The 21343-nt window shown below is 48.0% G+C and overlaps 1 protein-coding gene across 1 annotated transcript in view; it reads left to right on the forward strand.

The window, feature by feature from the left end:
* LOC143948006 (rho GTPase-activating protein 6-like) overlaps positions 1-21343 on the forward strand; it is a 203079-nt gene that overhangs the window by 170282 nt on the left and 11454 nt on the right. Inside the window, exons 10-11 of the mRNA XM_077465170.1 lie at positions 1254-1351; positions 13405-13535. Coding sequence (XP_077321296.1) covers positions 1254-1351; positions 13405-13535 — 229 coding nt within the window. The remainder of the gene's footprint in view (positions 1-1253; positions 1352-13404; positions 13536-21343) is intronic.

Consider the following 21343-nt stretch of genomic DNA (forward strand, 5'->3'; position numbering starts at 1 on the left):
TTCGGTATATTAAATAGCCAATTCCTATGGTGGCAACATTCAAGTGGAAGATAGCTATTTCTGTCAACCTCTTTAAAATATGTCCTAGAGGAGAGGGTATTATTATTCTGTGTGATTTCCAAGTCTAAAAAGTTGATTTGTTCATCACTTATTTCCCAGGTGAGGTGGATGTTTCTATCATTATTGTTTAATTTTTCCAGGAAGCTATTTAATTCTTCTTTTCCACCTCTCCATATTATCATGATATCGTCTATGTATCTTCTGTATATACAAAGATTTTCTGGTACATTCGTGAATACCTCTTCTTCCTCCCACTTGGCCACTTGGAAGAAGAGGTATTCACGAATGTACCAGAAAATCTTTGTATATACAGAAGATACATAGACTATATTTTTTGATTGTTCTAATATTGGTTGTTTGATATCAATATAAATTGTTACAATAGGGTGCATATAGCGGATCTATAGTAGCTATATTTTTTGGTGTAACACTGCTTATACTTGATATCCCCCAATCACCTTACCTCCCCTCCCTTTTCCCATGTCATTTCCCCTCCCCCACACAGCGCAGCACTACTATATACCCATCAATTCCTATTAGGGTTAGAGTCTCTTCCCTTCATCTGTGCATGCAGCAGTATCCCATCTTCCCATTACATTACATCCATTGGGCATAGCGCAGAGGTACCACACATAAAACATTATTATAAAAAATGTTTACTTTTTAAAAACTTTAAAAAAAAGTTTTTATGTTTTTATTACATTTTTAACTTTTTTTTACTTTTGCTTTTTGTTTGCTGTTATTTATTTTTATTTGTTCTATTAGAATTTTTTAAAGCTTTTTTTATTTTTTTATTTAGCTTTATTTCTTTTAAAGAGATTGTAAAAAAAATCCCTATGTAATGCATCAAAGGTTATATCTGTTATATCTATATATCTTGTCTAGGGTACGGGTAAATGGCAATATATTACATTTGTGTTCCCGAGTTTAGTATCGTGCCATGTTTTGGGATTCCTTAAATCCCTTTGTCAGGCTGTATATAATTACAATTACTGTATAAGCCAAGGGGTTCTAAGGAATCCTGAAAGCTTGTGTGAACTTAAATTGGCCAGTAAAGGGTATCACATATTCAAAAGTTTCTATGTTCTTGAGTTTTATTTTACTTCATTTTATTTTTTATTTAATACATTTTGATTTATTTTAATACATTTAATATATTTTAATTAATTTAATTTTTCTTCTTTTCTTTTTAGGTTCCGCCCAATACACATAGTGAAATAATGATACGGCTATTGCAGACAGATCCAGAAGTTGTAGATTACTTATTGCGGCGTAAATCCTCAGACCCTCAGTAAGTGGCAATATACTAGGTATATGAGATATATCTAAAAATAAAAAAAAGAATATAAAGTTATTCTGTAGGAATAAGATTCCATAATACATAATCAGGTTTTGCATCTCTGCATGAATGTAATACAGGTGCGTGAATTCCACAATCATATTATAGCATTATAAAAGAAAATATTGGTCAAAATCTCAAGTGATTATTACACCGTGCAAAGTGTAGCAATTGGTTCCAAGAAATCGCATAAAGTGCTAGTGCTTGAATATCGTGGTGCAAATGATCGTGGACAAAAATGGTGATGCTGGTGATTGTGGGAATATCCCTCGTGATCCTGTGTGATCTGATTATGGGTGTCCCCTTACCTTACTGCTGTAAGGTAACAGCATGTGACAAGTGTGTCTTTAGGGTCCTTGGTGGTCTTTCCCTTTAAGGTCCCGCTGTGGTGTCCCCAAATCCTGGCATTTTCTGTCCTGCCTATTGCGCTTTAAGAAGTAGCTCTGAGATGTTCAGCAGTGGGGGTCCCTCAGCGGATGGCATGTATATAGGATCAGAGGGGTATAAAGGAAGAATGCCCCATAGTGTAGTAAGTTTGATCAGTGAATTTTATTTAGGTTAAAAAAGGACAGAATACTCACAAAAATAAATTCGTAATGGATATTGTATAAACGAGCAGCGAGCTCGATGTGCGTCACTACCGGTAGCTAAACATCACGACGCGTGTTCGTCACGTCCTTTTTTAACCTAAAAAAAATTCACTGATCAAACTTACTACAATATGGGGCATTCTTCCTTTATACCCTTCTGATCCTATATACATGCCATCCGCCGAGGGACCCCCACTGCTGAACATCTCAGAGCTACTTCTTAAAGGGGCCACACAGCGCAATAGGCAGGACAGAAAACGCCAGGATTTGAGGACACCACAGCGGGACCTTAAAGGGAAAGACCACCAAGGACCCTAAAGACACACTTGTCACATGTTGTTACCTTACAGCAGTAAGGTAAGGGGACACCCGTAATCAGATCACACAGGATCACGAGGGATATTCCCACCATCACCAGCATCACCATTTTTGTCTACGATCATTTGCACCATGATATTCAAGCACTAGCACTTTATGCGATTTCTTGGAACCAATTGCTACACTTTGAACGGTGTAACGAACACTTGCGATTTTGACCAATATTTTCTTTTATAATGCTATAATATGATTGAGGAATTCACGCAACTGTATTACATTTAAGCACTGGCACTTTATGCGATTTTCGCAGTTAATCGCTAGATTTTGCACTATTGAAGGATATTTTTATTTACCTTTTTATTCGTTTATCCTCTCTGCAAGTTTTTAATTTTATTTCTATATATATATAAGCTGATTTATACAAATTTATGCACTTAGATTGAAATGAATGTCACTATTGTTTAATCACAGAGAAGAACCTATTATGTTTTTTATTAGACTGTGTGCTAGACCAATACGCATATATGCTATATATACTTTCTAGCTGTTGATTGCATGTTCTGCCATACTTTACCGATTCTGTATTTAGTCTTTTTTTTTTTTACGGCAACCACAGTCCAATCCCCTTTATTATAATATACCGTCTTTTGGGGCGGGCCCAACCTATCCCAGTACAGCGCACCACTACTCTACTTGTTTTTAATTTCTTTGGGTTCAGATATTTCCCCCCAGTGCGCGCAGCAGTATGCCTTCTAGCTGTACCCTGACTAGGCGCAGGAATACTTTTTTAGACCTTTGGGATCAGGTCTTCTCATGCAAATTCAGTATCTGACCTTAACCATACCTTTTGGAAGACCTTTGGGATCAGGTACCTAACTCAACCCTATTGAACACCTTTGGCATCAGGTCTTCTCATCCAAAATCAGTTACTGACCTCAACCCTACTGAACGCCTTTGGCATCAGGTCTTCTCATTAAACATCAGTACCTGACTTCAACCCTACCGAACACATTTTGGGATCAGGTCTTCTTATCCAACATCAGTCCTGAACTCATGAATGCTTTTGGAGACAGGTCTTCTAATCCAACATCAGTACCTGACCTCAACTTTACTGAACATCCTTGGTATGAATTGGAAGGCCATTCCAAATGATGGCGTTCAGGTGTTTCCATGTGAGGGGGACTACAGTAATAATACTACAGTGTTCAAAGACATTTTAGACGACAGGACGTGTTGAGGCTGAGCTCCGCCGGCCGGTTCTGAATCCACAGCCATCCTCCGCTGTGGAAACCTCTTTTCACCCCAAAAAGGACTTGCCTGCTCGCCTGGGCACTCCCGCACAGCCCCATTCAGGTTTGGCAGCATTTCTCGACCCTCGGGCTGAACGATTCGGCCCCACCAGCGGCGCGCCGGCCGCCATCTTGCGGCCTACTCGGCCTCCGGGATCGCCGCTCTAGCCTGACATTTCGGCCGGGAATCCACGCATCGGCAGCGGGAGGTCGCCAGGTGAAGACCCTCCTGGTCGCCGGACCCTGAAAACGGGAGCCATCGCTTGATCCCCCTCCATGGACTTCTCTGGGCCTGGTGAGTCGCAGGGCGGACTGCATCCTATCCCCAGGCCATTCTAACCCAGCCGGGGGGGGGTTTCATCTTTCTGGGCTGTGAGGGGACTGAATTAGGACGGCCCTGATAACCCCCCCCTGAACCAAGGCCACGGGTTACTCAGCAGCAGCCCCTTTTCCTAGGAAGGGCCCTGGCTTCGACCTGCTCTGGATGACGGCGGCCATCTTGCTACACCCAGCACCCTAAAGTTTTTCCTTCCATAGCCTGTTGGTGTGGGGAGAGACTGTAATTCTTTGCCATTACCTAAAATTATTATATACTGAGGGTACTCATGAACTAAGAACCAAGATGGTCGCAAACTAATGGCGCTTCTCCACCACCGACCACACTGACAGTGAAATCACCGCTCCTGCACATTAATTTGGGCTCGATATACCCCGCAATTGAAGCTGACATTATGGGACGCAAATCAGGCACAGCGCGGAGCACCTCGAGGAGACAAGCTGTGAGTGCAAGCCTCGAGGCCTTTCCACCGGACGGTCCGCTGAATTCGCAGGCCTCGGACATGGACTCTACCCCTCCGCTGCTGACTGGTGAGCCCGAAGCTTGCTCGGATGCAGAAAGTATACCTGGAACCCAACAACCACGTGTAGCACCTTCATTGCGGGACGCTGACCTGCTATCTTGCTTTAAAACCATGCTGCAGGGGGAACTGTCAGCAGCCACCTCTAAACTGGCCACGCATCTCACGAAGGAAATTCGTGAACTTGGCAACCGTACGAATGCGTTGGAAGATAGAATGGAGGCTGCAGCAACGGTCATTGATCACCATGAGCAGGACTTACAAGACCTCCGCAGGGACCTGGACGCAGCTCTCCTAAAATTAGAGGACTATGAGAACAGGTCTAGACGTGGGAACCTTAGGCTTAGGGGACTTCCCGAAACTATTGAGGACTTAACTTCCATGGCCACGGCCCTATTCCAGTAACTGGTCCCGGGCATCCCTATTGACCGCATGGAGTTTGACCGGATCCATCGGGCCCTGGGGCCGAGGAGGGAGGGGGGCCCCCCTCGGGACATTATCATCAAGTTCACGTACTACCGTACGAAGGAAACACTCCTTAGAGCAGCACGGGACAAACCTGATCTCCACTTCCAAGGTCACAAATACCAGCTCTTTACTGACCTGGCCCCCACCACGGTGCTAAAGAGACGTCAACTAAAGCCTTACACCTCAGCTTTGGTGGAACGCCACATTAAATATACATGGGGCTTTCCTTTTCGCCTCGCTTTCACCTACCAAGGTCGGGGCTACACTGTGCGCAACGCGGAAGAAGCTCAAGCAACTTTTGAGGCATTACATTTGCTCCCCCCGGATGACCCCAGCATCCGTGAGAGGGCCCCAGGTCCTAAACCCACTCCTCGGCGCTTGGGCCGTGTATGGGAGCCGGTCAGCAACAGGAAACGACCCCCACCGGATGCCCAGCAGCATGTGCGATCCCCCTATTCAGATCCAGGATGACGACTGCACGGATGAGCCCGTACATGATTCTTTGCTGTTTGCTTGGTTGCCTTCTCCAGGCCTTTGGAAAACTGTTTGCCTCTTCCTGGTGCGGGACTTTGTTTTCTACCGGATGATGTGCCCAAGTGCTCCTTGTTCATACCTCCTCCCCCCCTCCTTGTTCTTATTTCCAAATTTTTGGTTGGTTCTACTTTGGTTTTTTGTTCAACCCAGAGGCCCTATGCACCTTCCTTTATGACTTTGGGCTTCTGCCAGTGATCCGGCCCTACTTGGACTGCCTCATTTTGCCCAGACCACTCAGCTAACCTGAGGGTCCTATATCAGGACAAAAATTTTATGTTCTGTATAATTTTAAATTAATTTTTGTATTTTTCCTTCTTCCTTTTAGGGAGGGGAGGGAAGGGGAAGGAAAAGAAAGGGAAAAGTCAGGGAAATGGGACTATAGTCCTGGTGGGATAGGGGCAGTTTGGGAGGCTGGTTCCGGGAGTACTGTATGTATTGTCTACTTATTGTGTATGCAGGTTGCCCTCTGGACACTAGGAACCATCTGGGGCTTCAATTTTGCATTTTTCTTCCCCTTGCATTTTATTTCGTATATTTTTTACCCTTCCTCCCCCCTCGTCCCCCCCCCTCCCCTTATCCATGGCCCCTCCCTGTTTCCCCATCAATTCCCCTACTCCCCTTACCCTGCTCCTCTATTTCCCCCCTTCCTGCTTCCCCTCTTGCTCCCCTTCCCCCCTCTCCACTTAACTCCCTCCCTTCCCTTGCCTCTCCCTCCCTCTTATACCCTTTTTGACTCCAGGGGGCCTGGCGGCAACCCAACGTGGGGGTCACTTTTGGGGACCGTGGTTGCGTCCTCTCCTCGGGCGCTCCCTGCGGGGTGGCGCCCGGTGGGGAGAACCTATAGTCCCGGGGCCAGTTCTAATCACTGCCACCCGGTAGCGGTTCTACGAGATGGGCCTGGCTCGTCTCATCTGTTTTTGGTTTAGTTCTCGTAGCCCTGTGCAGGGGCGGTAATAGGATAATAAGGTAGTAATGCTCTAGAAAATTGAAGTATTATTGTTCCTACTGTTGTTATGTTTTACTATTAGTTAGCCTTGTGGTTGGTGGTGCAGCCACCTATATTAGTGTCCGGTAACGGGATTCTAAGCCCACCCATTGTGGTGTTTATGTGTGTCACATGTCTATTCAATGTTTCCTCTTCTCTTTCTTCCTCTTCTCCTCTGTGTTCTCCTCCCTCCCGGTCCCCTACTCGGACTCGGACTGCCTCGCCATGGGATCAGGGTAAGTACGTACCTTGCTGGCTGCGATATCAATGTATGTACCTTCCTTTACCTCCCAGATGGCTCAAAATGTGTTGAAAATATTCTCGCAGAACATACATGGGTTCAATTCCCCCAATAAGAAATCGAAGGTCTTCCGCCATTTAAAATCACAATCTATTGATGTGGTGTGTCTGCAGGAGATCAGGTTCTCCCAATTCTCATCCCCCAAACGTTTGTCCCCCCATTATCCAATGTTTTTTACGGCCTCCGCCTCTGAGAAGCAAAGAGGGGTGCTGATGGCCTTTCGGTGTAACCTCCAATTTATCTGTTCTAAAGAAATAGCAGACCCTACGGGTAGATATTTGATCCTGCAGGGCACCCTGTGGGACCAGGAGGTCACTTTGGTTGGATACTACGCTCCTAATTCATTTCAGCAGAAGTTTTTCTCCCACCTACTCCAAGTGATCACCAGGCACCAAAAAGGCCTTCTGATTATGATGGGAGACTCCAACTCTGTTTTTAACTCCTCTTTGGACAGGCGTAGTCTCAGGGAAGTGCCTCCGTCCCGTGATGCCTCTCAGGAACAACTATTGCATGATCTTTTCCAATCTTATGGCATGGTGGACGTGTGGCATGAGCAGCATCCATTGTCTCGGGATTTTACCATTTTCTCTAACCCCCATCAGAGTTTTTGTAGGATAGACCACGTGTTTCTGCATCTTGGCTCCCTGCCATTGGTACAAAAGATCACTATTGCCACCTCTCCATGGTCTGACCACGATCCCCTGATCTTTGGAATCACTTTGACGGGATTCTCCCGCCCGGCCTACCTTTGGCGGATTAACGAATCCCTCCTGAGTATGAAAGCTACATCCTCCCAGATAGAAACTCATATTCAAACTTATTTTGCGGAAAATGTGGGCTCAGTCGGCTCTCCCGTCGCCTTGTGGGAAGCCCACAAGGCGACGGTCAGGGGACATTTGATCCAGATCGCTTCCCATACAAAACGGGCCAGGGAGCAGCGGATACGGGAATTGACCTCCTTATTAGAGGCGGCGGACGCGACATGGAAGGCGCACCCTACGGTAACCCATAGGCGGACACGTGACAAATTGGCCACTGAGTTGGACCTGCTCGCCTCTGCTCAGGCGGAAAAGGCCCTGCGTTGGTCCAAATATACGTTTTATAGTTGCTCGAACAAACCTGGTCCTATGTTGGCTAGGAAACTTAATTCGGTGGGACGCCCGGGCAGGCCGGTTCGACTACAGGTGACGGGAGGGGGATTTACGTCAAATCCATCTAAAGTAGTGGCAGGCTTTGCCTCCTTCCTCTCATCCCTATATAATAGACCGGCAGCCTTCGACCGAGACAGGGCTGAGAGATTCTTCCAATCGATTGACCTTCCTACATTGTCCTTGGCGGCACGAGATAATTTGAATGCTCCTATAACGGAAATGGAGGTCACCCAAGCCCTAAAGTCCCTTAAGCCTTCCAAGGCTCCGGGTCCGGACGGCTTCACCGGTCTATATTATAAGACATTTGCACCCCTACTCACGCCCCATCTCAATCTTATTTCAACGCCTGGCGGGACGGTGCGAGACCCTTGCCGGACTCGCTGAAAGCCCATATCTCTATGATACCTAAGTCGCCTGAGGAGGCCACGGACCCACAGTCCTTTCGTCCCATCTCCCTGTTGAATGTTGACCTGAAGGTACTGGGCAAGGTCCTAAGTGCGCGGGTCAACAGATATCTTCAGGCCCTCATTCACAGGGATCAGGTGGGCTTTGTGCCCGGTCGCCAGGCGGGGGATAATGTCCGCAAGATGGTCCATCTCCTCCATATACTTAATCAGCGCAAAATACCAGGACTCTTGCTTTCCCTAGACATATATAAAGCGTTTGATTCGCTCTTGTGGGATTACCTTTATTTTGTTCTAACCAAATGGGGATTTGGTCCACATTTCCTGCGATGGATCCAAGCCCTATATTCCGCACCGTCGGCATCAGTAAAATACGTGGGCTTCCTTTCTGACCCTTTCCCGATACTCCGGGGAACTAGACAGGGCTGCCCCCTGTCCCCGGCACTGTTTATCCTGGCCTTGGAGCCGCTGGCGGCAGCGATCAGGGCCAATAGTGATATCTCGGGAATTCCTTACGCGGGCACTCAATACAAAGTGAACCTATTTGCGGACGACGCCCTCTTGACCATTTCAAACCCGCTCATCTCCCTGCCCAACCTGCAACTTGTATTAGATCAATTTTCAGCCTTCTCAGGTCTTCAAATTAACCCCTCCAAAACCACAGCACTGAATGTTAACCTCCCTCTGGAACTGGTACAGCGACTTCAGGACCATTTTCCTTATCGTTGGGCATCTCACTCGATTGACTATTTAGGTGTCAAATTGACTCCAGCTTACTACTCCCTATTCTCTGCCAATTATTATCCCCTGTTGCGCATGGTGTCCACCCTTATGCAAGCCTGGCAATTTTCCCCACTCTCCTGGGTAGGGAGGATCTCGGCGGCAAAGATGACGATACTTCCCAAAGTCCTTTATTATTTTCGCACTCTGCCTGTCCGGGTACCCGCTTTTTTCCTTCGACTCTTGCAGAATAGGATCCTCCAATTTATATGGGTGCGCAAACGCCCTAGGGTACCTAGAGCGACCCTTTATACCCACAGGCTCCGGGGAGGCCTGGGGGTCCCCAATATCTCTAAATACTACGTAGCAGCCCAGATCTCCCCATTGACCATGCTTCATGCAACCATGGATGTTCCTCTGTAGGTGCTCCTAGAGGTACCTGGTTCTGACCCGTGTTCACTTCAGGCACTCCTCTGGCTCCCCAGGAATCTACGCCCTCCCTCTCTAAGCCCCATGCTGCTTCATGGTCTGCAGGTGTGGGACTCAGTTCGATCGGTTAACAATTTGATGTCCCCCTTCCTACCCCTACTCCCCATCACCCATAACCCTCTTTTCCTTCCCGGTCATGTGGAGCCCCAGGCATTCTCCTGGTGGTCTTCGCATGGCTACCCACAAGTCCAAAATTTTCTATCTTCACGTTCATTCCCCTCCTGGGAGAGTATTAGGGAAGCGCAGGGGGCGCCGGTCACGGAGCATTATCACTTTATCCAATTAAAGCACTGGATTGTAGCATTGCGCTGCACGTCCACCTATCCCTTCCAAAAAACTTTTTTTGAACATACATGCCATCACTCCCCAGGGTCCCCGGGCCTCATCTCGGCCATTTATGCCTCCCTGAATGGTCGCCCACCATCGGCACTCCTCTCTTATATGACTCAATGGGAAAAGGACCTTCAGGCCCCAGTAGACCCAGAGGATTGGAACAGAGCCTGGCACACGGTCGCCAAATGCTCGTTCAACACAAATACCTTAGAGGCCGCATATAAAGTAATGTTCCGATGGTATTGGGTACCTGCCCGCACGGCTCGGGCATTCCCTGGGAGTACTGACAGATGCTTCCGCAACTGTGGTCAGCGAGGTGATGTCATGCACACTTGGTGGGCTTGCCCAAGGTTGGTGGGGTTCTGGTCTAGGATCTTTGGTTTACTGCAGACACTCTTTCATCTAACGATTCGAAGGGACGCTAGGCTAGCTCTCCTACATTGCCCGGTTCCTGGCCTGCGCGGCCCTCAACAGAAGCTGGCTACCTATCTGTTTATAGCGGCCAAGCGGACCATTGCCCAAGCCTGGAAGTCACAACGGGTAGATTTTCAAGGGGTTAAGACACGCATTTTTTTTCTCCCTACCCTTCTTTCTTCTGTTCCCAATCTCTCTTCTCTCTCATTAGTAATCTCTCCCATTGCTAATTAAAAACTGCTTCCTCCCATGGACGGGGGTGGCAGGAACAGGGCTTACTCGCAGAACATGATTAAGGAACGAGTTGTTTGACACTGAATCAGTCTAGATTCCACCTTTTGCTCATCTCCCTTCCTTATCCTGAGTTTATTAGAAATATATTGTGATGGTTAGCCCTTTGGATTTATATTCATGATTAGTGGCCCCTGCGAGGGCTCACAAGGAGTTGATTGTACTCTTTTGTTTATTACTGTTTATTCAAAAATTCACAATAAACATATTGAAACAGAAAGACATTTTAGACAATTGTGCTCTTCTAACCTTGTGGACTGTACTCTTGGCTACCAAGCCAGCTAAATAAAGACATGTTGTAATGAGGTTGGTGTGGAGGAACTCAAGTGGTCTACACAGAGCCCTGACCAAAACCCTACTGAACACCTTTGGGGTGACTTTGAATGTAAATTCCAAGCCAGGCCTTCTCATCTAACATTAATACCTTAACTTCATCAAAATTGTTTTGGCTGAATGGAGATCAGTTCCCACAGACGCACTAGAAAATCTCGTGGAAAGTCTCCCCAGAAAAGCGGAGGCTGTTATAGCCACATAGGGGACTAACTCCATCTTCATATCATGGTTTTGGAATGTCCAACATGTTCATATACAGTATCTCACAAAAGTGAGTACACCCCTCACATTTTTATAAATATTTTATTATATCTTTTCATGTGACAACACTGAAGAAATGACACTTGTCTACAATGTAAAGTAGTGAACAGCTTGTATAACAGTGCAAATTTGCTGTCCCCTCAAAATAACTCAACACACAGCCATCAATGTCTAAACCGTTGGCAACAAAAGTGAGTACACCCCTAAGTGAAAATGTCCAAATTGGGCCCAAAGTGTCAATATTTTGTGTGGTCACCATTATTTTCCAGCACTGCCTTAACCCTCTTGGGCATGGAGTTCACCAGAGCTTCACAGGTTGCCACTGGAGTCCTCTTCCACTCCTCCATGATGACATAATGGAGCTTGTGGATGTTAGAGACCTTGCTCTCCTCCACCTTCCGTTAGAGGATGCCCCACAGATGCTCAATAGGATTTAGGTCTGGTGAAATTTTTTAATGAAGCGCCCATCAAATGCAGCCTCACCAGCGCCCATCAAATGCAGCCTCACCAGCGCCCATCAAATGCAGCCTCACCAGCGCCCATCAAATGCAGCCTCACCAGCGCCCATCAAATGCAGCCTCACCAGCGCCCATCAAATGCAGCCTCACCAGCGCCCATCAAAGCAGCCTCACCAGCGCCCATCAAATGCAGACTACCAGTGCCGATCAATGAATGTTTGCTTGCTTCAATTCATTCAGGAGTAGGAAAAAAGACACAGTCCTCCACTGTCGCTGAGCCTGACAATATGTGCGAATGGAGCGGCGGCTGCCTGTTGATGCTGAGATTTAGCTGCTTGCTGCATAGAGAAGAGAGTAGGAACACCAGTGGCTGGGTGCCCTAGTTTGCCCAGTGGTAGCACCGGCGCTGATGGGCACAGACAGTTGAACAGTAGACTGCTGCAGGATAATGTACCATAGGCTGAATAGTGAATAAATATTTTAATTTTAACCCAGCATAACAGGTAGGGGAGAGTGAAGTTCTGCTTAATACTCCTGTATGTACTGTGCTGGCAGATCTCATTATTAGTTGCAAACTAGAAACTGAATGTGTACACTGTAAAGGAAGATTTACTAAAACTAGAGCACTCAGAATCTGATGCACTTGTGCACGGCAGCCAATCGGCTTCTAACTTGAGCTTGTTGAATTGAGCTGTGACAATTAAACCTGGAAGCTGATTGGTTTGTTTGCAGAGCTGCACCAGATTTTGCACTCTCCAGTTATAGCAAATCTCGCCCTGTGTGGCTTAAAGATCTCAAGGCAAGGGTACTGCATTGCAAGTTAAAGTGGTTGTAAAGGCTGGAGTTTTTTTTTTACATGCATGCATGCAGGTAAAAAAGCTTCTGTGTGCAGCAGCTGCACCCCCCCCACACCAACATTCACCTGGGCCCCTTCTCGATCCACCGATGTGCATGAGAGAGCCTGAGTCAATCACAGAGAGAGCAGGGGCAGGACCAAGCCACTTCTCTATGTGGTTTATGGAGCATGGCTCAGAAGCAAGCATGCGCCAGTGCCCCCATAGCAAGCAGCTTGATTTTGGGGGCACTGGTCAAGGGGGGAGGAGCCAGGAGTGCCAGCGGGGGGGACCTGAGAAAAAGAGGATCGGGTATGACGTGTGTTTTTTTTGTTCTTTAATATTACTTTAATGTAGTATAGTGGGGCTTTGACTGCAAAAGTGGAGCAACACTTTAAAACACAATCAGAGAATACATTTCTTTGCAAGCAACATGGACACCACAGTAAGGAAGAAAGGCAACGTTTTGGGAGCCAAACTATCCCCTTTATCAAGCCTGTTCAGACCTGACTTTTTGGGCCTCCTGGAGGAAATAAAGAAGAATGGGAACCAATGATAAGGAGTTTACCTCAAGGCACTGATGTGTTGGTAAAATAAAACTAAAACTTTGCAAAATGAAAGCTTTGAATGCCGTGTGTTGGTATGTGCCCAACTGTGCCAATGGGCATCGGCTGAGGCATGAGGCTGAAAAAAAAATCATCTTCTGCAGAAGAGTTTGCAAAAGAGTTGCCCACTTTGCCGACGGACCTACTATGGCCAAATGAAGACCATGGTCCTTACCAACAGTTAAGAAATACTCTTTTCCGAAACTTGTATCTACTCAGAAAGCTGGGTAAGTAATTCTCAAAAGATACATTGACTGGAAGTTTAGGATTCACATTCAAACAGAGAAAATACAATATTGTAAAAATGTTTGAAAAGTGTAAAACGTTGCAAATGAATGTAATATATCGATCCATTGCTACTTCACCTGCAGGATGCTGAATGAAGAGGAGGAGGAGGTTGTGACAGAACATGAAAGCCAGCACTCCATAGTTCACTTCTCACCAACTGGCCACACCAAGATTGAAACAATCATGAAGATACAGAAAACCAAAGAAAGAACAGGTGAGATGTTGAAAGTTTTAAAGAAACATATGCAGTTGCTTTGATATACACAGGTGTGGCTGCCTTCATCCCCTCCGCACTCCTCTCCTGTACATACCACCCACTGTCATCCCCTCCGCACTCCTCTCCTGTACATACCGCCCACTGTCATCCCCTCCATGCTCCTCTCCTGTACATACTGCCCACTGTCATCCCCTCTGCACTCCTCTCCTGTACATACTGCCCACTGTCATCCCCTCCGCACTCCTCTCCTGTACATACTGCCCACTGTCATCCCCTCTGCACTCCTCTCCTGTACATACTGCCCACTGTCATCCCCTCCGCACTCCTCTCCTGTACATACCGCCCACTGTCATCCCCTCCGCACTCCTCTCCTGTACATACAGCCCACTGTCATCCCCTCCATGCTCCTCTCCTGTACATACTGCCCACTGTCATCCCCTCCACGCTTCTCTCTTGTACATACCTCCCACTGTCATGCCCTCCACGCTACTCTCCTGTACATACTGTCCACTGTCATCCCCTCCACACTCCTCTCCTGTACATACTGCCCATTGTCATACCCTCTTCACTCCTCTCCTGCACATACTGCCCACTTTCATACCCACCACACCCCTCTCCTGTACATGCTGTCCCTTGTCATATCCTCCACACTCATTCTGCAGATACTGCCGTCTGTCATACCCTCCACACTCCTCTCCTGTACAGCCACCAGATAACTTCCATACATCTCCGTAAGAGTACCTTATGTGATGAAAAAACAAGAAGGTTTAGTAATGTAGCACTGACCCCCGAAGGAGCTGCTGGTTTGATTGGGCTTACCGTTACATTCTCCTCCTCGATCTGTGTCTAGGGGTTCCCGTGGTAGATGGCCCAGTAAACTCAGAGACTGACGACAGATCCGCATAAAGGGATTTTTATTTGCAAAACGTAGACAACAAACAGTCTCTCAAAATAGGATCAGAGGGTTAGGAAGGAAGTTCAGGTACTCTTATGCCGCGTACACACGATCAAACAAGCGGGTGGAAAAGTCCGGCAAACTCAAGTCCGCCGGACAATCCCCCGTGTGTAGCCTCCGGTATACTTTTTTGACCCGAAAGTACGGAGGACTTAGAAAGTAGTTTTGCACTCCAATCTTCCCGCCGGACTCGCATTTCGGCGGACAATCCTGCCGTGTGTGTGCCAGTCCGCCGTACTTTTGAAATGAGCGGACTTTTCCCGCCCGGAGAAAAGTCCGCTCATTTCGAGCGGGTCTCCAGGTAGGCGGGGCCCGCGAAGGAGACGTCGCTGGCCCCGCCACCTGGTATGGACTTAAAGGGGAACCCCAACGATGAAAAAAATCGGCGTGGGGGTCCCCCCCAAGTCCACAACAGACCCTGGTCCGAGCACGCTACCCGGCCGGCCAGGAAAGGAGGGGCGAGCGAGCGCCCCCCCTCCTGAGCCGTACCAGGCCGCGTGCCCTCAACATGGGGGGTGCCTTGGGGAAGGGGGGGTCGCGTGGCCCCCCCACCCCAAAGCACCTTGTCCCCATGTTGATGAGGACAAGGGCCTCTTCCCGACAACCCTGGCCGTTGGTTGTCGGGGTCTGCGGGCGAGGGGCTTATCGGAATCCGGGAACCCCCTTTAATAAGGGGGCCCCCGGATACCGGCCCCCCCACCCTATGTTAATGAGTATGGGGTACAATGTACCCCTACCCATTCACCTGTAAAATAAAGTACAAAAAAAACACAACACACAGGATAAAATAGTTTATTGCACAGGTTCGGTGGTCTTCCGTCTTCGGGGGTCTTCTCGCCGGACTCCTCCGCTATCTTCTTGTAGCTCTTTTACTAGCGGAGGAGTCCGGCTTTCTTCCTCACCGCCGCCCTCTTCTTCCGACTTTGGGGGTCTTGTCCCCCCTCTTCGGTTCTTCTGCCGGGCCACCGCGCCTTCTTATAGCTCTTTTACAGGCGGTGGCCCGGTCTTCTGTCGCCGCCGCCTTCTGTTCTGTTCTTCTCTTCTTCTTCAGATGTTGCCTCGTCGAGTCCTCCGCTCACAGTGGCTCTGACCGGGCACGCGGCGACTTATATAGGGACATCACCGGATGATGTCCCCACCTATTATGATGTCACAGTCCCAGCATCCTCTGGTTGTATATTCTTTCTATTTTATTCTATTAAATTATAAAATTATTATATTTACTATTAAACTATTATATACTATTCAATTATAGTTTTTTTTATCTTTTCTATTTGAATTAGAAATTTTGGAAGATGGTTAGTTACTTATATACATCTGTCACATCAACTTCTCATACTTGCAGTGTACCAGTGCAAAAAAAAACACACATCTTATTTAATTTATATTAATTTTCTGCAGAAGAGAATGACATTTTGCGACCCAACTTTGGGGCCACGTATCTCGGGGCCACTTATAGCTAGGAACCCCAAATTTGGTATGCAAACACAGTAGAACTATCATTACTACATATCCAAATCCAATGGGGTTTCTAGCTCCAAGTGACCCCGAGTTATGGGGCCCCAAAATAGGGTTGCAAAATGTCAAGCACTTTTCTGTAGCAGAGAATGACATTTTGTGATCCGAGTTTGGGGCCCCGTAACTCGAGGTCACTTGGTGCTAGAAACTAGGATATTTGAATATGTTGTAGTGCTAGTTCTATTGTGTTTGCATACCAAATTTGGTGTTTCTAGCTATAAGTGGCCCCGAGATACATGGCTCCAAATTCGGGTCGCAAAATGTAATTTTTCGAATTTGATTCGAATTTCGTTTGAATTTGTTAGCATTGTAATTCGGTAATTCGGATGCATCCGAATGTCTGAATAATGAAAATTTGTCCGAATTTCGATTCGGAACGAAACAAAATGCACATGTCTATCTGTGACTACTCTCCTGCCTGCTCCCTTGTACCTTGCTGCCAGCCCGATACCTGACCTTGGCCTGTCTGTGACTACTCTTCTGCCTGCTCCCTTGTACCTCGCTTCCAGCCTGATATCTGACCCGGCCTGTTTGACGATCCTACCTGCTAAGCTGATCCAGTTTTCTGAGCTGATCCAGTTTGTTGAGCTGATTCTGTCTGCCGAGCTGATTCCGTCTGCCGTCTGCCGAGCTGATTCCGTCTGCCGAGCTGATTCCGTCTGCCGAGCTGATTCCGTCTGCCGAGCTGATTCCAGTCTGCCGAGCTGATTCCAGTCTGCCGAGCTGATTCCAGTCTGCCGAGCTGATTCCAGTCTGCCGAGCTGATTCCAGTCTGCCGAGCTGATTCCAGTCTGCCGAGCTGATTCCAGTCTGCCGAGCTGATCCAGTCGGCCGAGCTGATCCAGTCGGCCGAGCTGATCCAGTCGGCCGAGCTGATCCAGTCGGCCGAGCTGATCCAGTCGGCCGAGCTGATCCAGTCGGCCGAGCTGTTCCAGTCTGTTCATCCCTTTCGGTCTGTTGATCCTGCCAGGCACCCGTGCCCCTCCTTACTCCTGTGTCCCGTTACCTTACCAGGGAACCGGTAGTGGGTGCCATAAGGGAGGCCTCTCTCTGCAATTCGGGCTCAAAACCACTAGGTACATGACAGTAGCAGACAGCCATGTCTGAGCCTGAGCGGGGACATGTCAACACCTGGCAGGACTTACCAAGGCAGTTAACAATCTCCAGCAGGGCTACACCTAGCTGGAAGAACGGGTGCTCGCCCTATCCAACCCCTCCAGTACCCTGGGAGCCCCTCATCCATCAGCTCCTTTAGCCGAAGCAGGACCGACACCTACAGTTGTGATGCTTCCTCTGGAACCTAGAGTTCCTACACCTGAGCGATTCTCCAGGGACCACAGCAGCTTCAGGGCCTTCCGCAACTCCTGCGAATTGTATTTCACCCTCCAACCACGGACCTTTTCTTTGGAAGCCACCAAGGTGGGCTTTGTGGTGTCCTTACTTACCGGAGACCCCCAGACTTGGGCTCACCGCCTCTTAGAACAGAAGGATGCAGCCTTGACCAATCTCACCACCTTCTTTGACGCAATGGCTCAACTGTACGAAGACCCTCAACTTTCAGCGACTGCAGAAACTGCCTTGCGGACCCTCCAGCAGGGACGAAGAGCGGCAGAGGACTATGTGGCCGAGTTCAGGCGATGGGGTGTGGATACAAACTGGAATGACACTGCCCTTCGTCATCAGTTCTGCATGGGACTCTCTGATTCCCTAAAATACGAACTCGCTAGAGTCGGTGTTCCACAGACTTTAAATGCGCTGATCGACTTGGCTATATAGATCGATCGACGTCTGAGAGAAAGGAGGGCAGAGAGGGCCACGGGTTTCTCTCGTCGATTCTGGATGCTTCCAAGAGTTCCAAGCCATCTACACCCACCCTGACCAGCATCCACTTCTGACACACCTGAGCCAATGCAACTTGGGGTCTTGCGGCCGTCTCTTACCCCTGAAGAACGTCAACGACGTCAGAATAATAATCTGTGTCTCTATTGTGGGGAATCTGGACATTACGTCAGGAACTGCCCTATAAAGCTCTGTAAGTACCCATCTATGCCTTCTGGTTACACAGATCCTCTAACCAAGATTTCATCTCACTTTGCCCTTTCTGTCTCCTTTCAGCTCCCAGAAAAGACTTTACAGACACCCGCCATTATTGATTCCGGGGCATGCAGTTGTTTTATGGATTAATCTTTTGCTGCCAAACACCAGATCCCCTTCCTGCCTAAGACCCATGGACTCTCTATTCATCTGGCCGACGGGTCTGCTATCAAATCTGGCCCTGTAGTTCAAGAGACTGCCCCACTACCTGCTGTTATCTCCGGTTCTCACCGAGAATTCCTTCGTATGGACATAATTTCCTCTCCACTCTTTCCCGTAATACTTGGTATGCCATGGCTGCAGGCCCACAATCATGCCATAAACTGGGCCACGGGGGAAATTGCTTTCTCTTCACCTTACTGCCTGAAGTTCTGTGGTTCTTCCGACCCTCTGAGACCATCCACCTTGTTATGTCTAGACTCGGAAGTCGAATTACATCAGGCCATTCCTGAAGCTTATCATGAGTTACTCTATGTGTTTAGTAAACAAAAGGCAGAGGTGCTTACATCCCACCGAGCCTATGACTGCCCCATTGAACTGCTCACTGGAGCCGAAATCCCGTTTGGAAGGATTTTTCCCCTGACAGAGGTAGAGCAAGGGAAGCTAAAAGAATATATCGATGAAAATCTGAAGAAAGGGTTCATTCGCCCGTCCACGTCCCCAGCAGGCGTGGTTATTTTCTTTGTCGAGAAGAAAGACCACACCCTCTGACCCTGTGTGGACTACCACAAATTGAATAACATTACAATAAAGAACCGTTACACTCTTCCTTTAGTCCGGGAATTGTTTCATAGACTGGGGACCGCTATCATTTTCACTAAGCTCGATCTCCACGGGGCCTACAATCTGGTCCGTATCAAGGACGGAGACGAGTGGAAGACCGCTTTTCGTACCCGATTTGGACACTTCAATTACTTGGTGATGCCCTTCGGGTTGTGTAATGCCCCTGCCACCTTCCAATACTTTATCAATGATGTGCTCTGGGACTTTCTGGACTTATTTGCTGTTGTTTATTTAGATGACATTTTAATCTTTTCTTCTTCCCTCGAATCCCATCGCAGGCATGTCAAGAGTGTGTTGGGCCGGCTCCGACAACACGGCCTATATGCAAAAGTCGACAAGTGCCAATTTGAGCAGGAAAGTATACCATTCTTGGGCTTGATCATTTCCAGCAAAGGTATTAAGATGGACCCCCAGAAGATCGCTGCGATTCTGGATTGGCCAACTCCTGCGGACAGGAAAGGAATCCAATGTTTCATCGGGTTCGCCAACTTTTATCGCAAATTCATGAAAGGGTTCTCGGCAATTGTTGCAACAATCATGCAGCTAACAAAACAAGGGACCCGTTTCCGATGGACCCCTGAAGTCCAAGAAGCTTTCTTAAGACATCCAAATTCCTCCCTGCCATTTGTTCTAGAAGTGGATGCATCTGAAATCGCCGTAGGGGCTATATTGTCCCAAAGACAAGGAGCCAGGGCCCTGCTCCATCCCGTGACTTTCTTCTCACGCAAGCTATCAGCAGCCGAGAAGAACTACGATGTAGGAGATCGGGAATTGTTAGCAATTAAATCTGCATTGGAAGAATGGCGCTATTTACTGGAAGGAGCTTCTCACCCGATCTTAATATTCACCGACCACAAGAACCTGGAGTATTTGAGATCCACAAAAAGATTAAAGCCGAGACAAGCCAGGTGGGCACTCTTTTTCTCCCGGTTTACCTTCCATGTAACTTATCGCCCAGGTTCTAAGAATGTTAAGCCAGATGCCTTGTCACGGATGTTCCACAAGTCCCAAGAAATTTCTCCTCCAGACACCATTCTCGCTCCTGGGAATTTCCTTCTGCTTCAGGAAGACCTTCTTTCCTGACTCAGACAAGCCTCCGTGGGGCAAATACCTTCTCCCGAACCAGAACTACAGGCCAGAGATGGGTTACTGTGGCACAAAGACAAGATCTACATTCCCGAGGGCCTACGGGTAACAGTTTTAGAGCTATGTCACGACCACGCACTCGCCGGGCACTTTGGCATCACCAAGAACACCGACTTGGTACAACGTACCTTTTGGTGGGATCAGTTGCGGGAGGACTGCAAGAAGTTTGTGGATACCTGCACTACGTGCATCAGGAGTAGGGATGAGCTTCGTGTTCGAGTCGAACATACGTTCGACTCGAACATCGGCTGTTCGCCCGTTCGGCGAATTCCGAACATTATAGGCCGTAAGCGACAACTTCGCGTGGCGCTCACGGCCCACAATGCACTGCGTCATCGCAGTGCATTGCTGGCTCATGATTGGCCAAGCATGCACTGTGACCCCGCATGCTTGGCCAATCACAGCGCCAGCAGCGAGGAGAGCCATGATTGGCCACAGGAAGGATGCCTGTGGCCAATCGTAGCTCAGGCTGTGTAGTACACGCCCCACACTATATAAGGCCGCCAGCGTGGCGGCCTTGTGCAGTGTGTTGGCGTCTGAAGCAGTGGGTGTTCTGTGTACCTTCAACACAGTATACACTGATCGTTATCGGCCGATTTTCGATCTTGCTGTTGTGTAGTGGTTGTTGTCTGCGTGCCCTGACCGCAGTATACACCGCTATATTCACCTCACCTATATAGCTAGTGATCTATCTTTTATAATAGAGCTTGCAGTCAGTAGTGTTAGGAGCTTGTGCGTGCTGTCTGCGTGCTCTGTACCCAGTACACACCGCTATATCCACCTACATAGCTCTTCTCTATTTGAGCCCACTTGCCATCTGCAGGAGTTATTGGAAGTAGTGTGTGCCTCCAGCACAGCACAGTATACATCTGTATATACCCCTTTATCTCTGGTGTTCTATAATAAAGGCATCTGCAGGAGTTAGTGGGTGTTTTGTGCCTCCAGCACAATATACACCTGTATCTACCCTTTATTGCTGTTCTCTAATAGAGCCATCTGCAGGGCTTAGTGGGTGTTGTGCGACTCCATTACAGTATACCCCTTTATCTCTGGTGTTCTATACTAAAGGCATCTGCAGGAGTTAGTGGGTGTTGTGTGCCTCCAGCACAATATACACTACCCAACTGCTGTTTTACCCAACTCCCTTCAGGCCATTACCATGTCTGGAAGGCCAGCAAGGAGAGGCAGACAGGCGCGAGCCGATAAGAGGGCAAGCAGGCTCTGTGTCTAGAGACAACAGTGCTGGTCATGGACGCGGTGCATTGTCATCAGCCATGGGACACGCTTGTCCTTCTTTTCGGCAGCTGGA

Source organism: Lithobates pipiens, unplaced genomic scaffold, assembly GCF_037356315.1.
Source record: "Lithobates pipiens isolate NorthernLeopardFrog02 unplaced genomic scaffold, aLitPip1_a1.2 Scaffold_1, whole genome shotgun sequence".
NCBI lineage: Eukaryota > Metazoa > Chordata > Amphibia > Anura > Ranidae > Lithobates > Lithobates pipiens.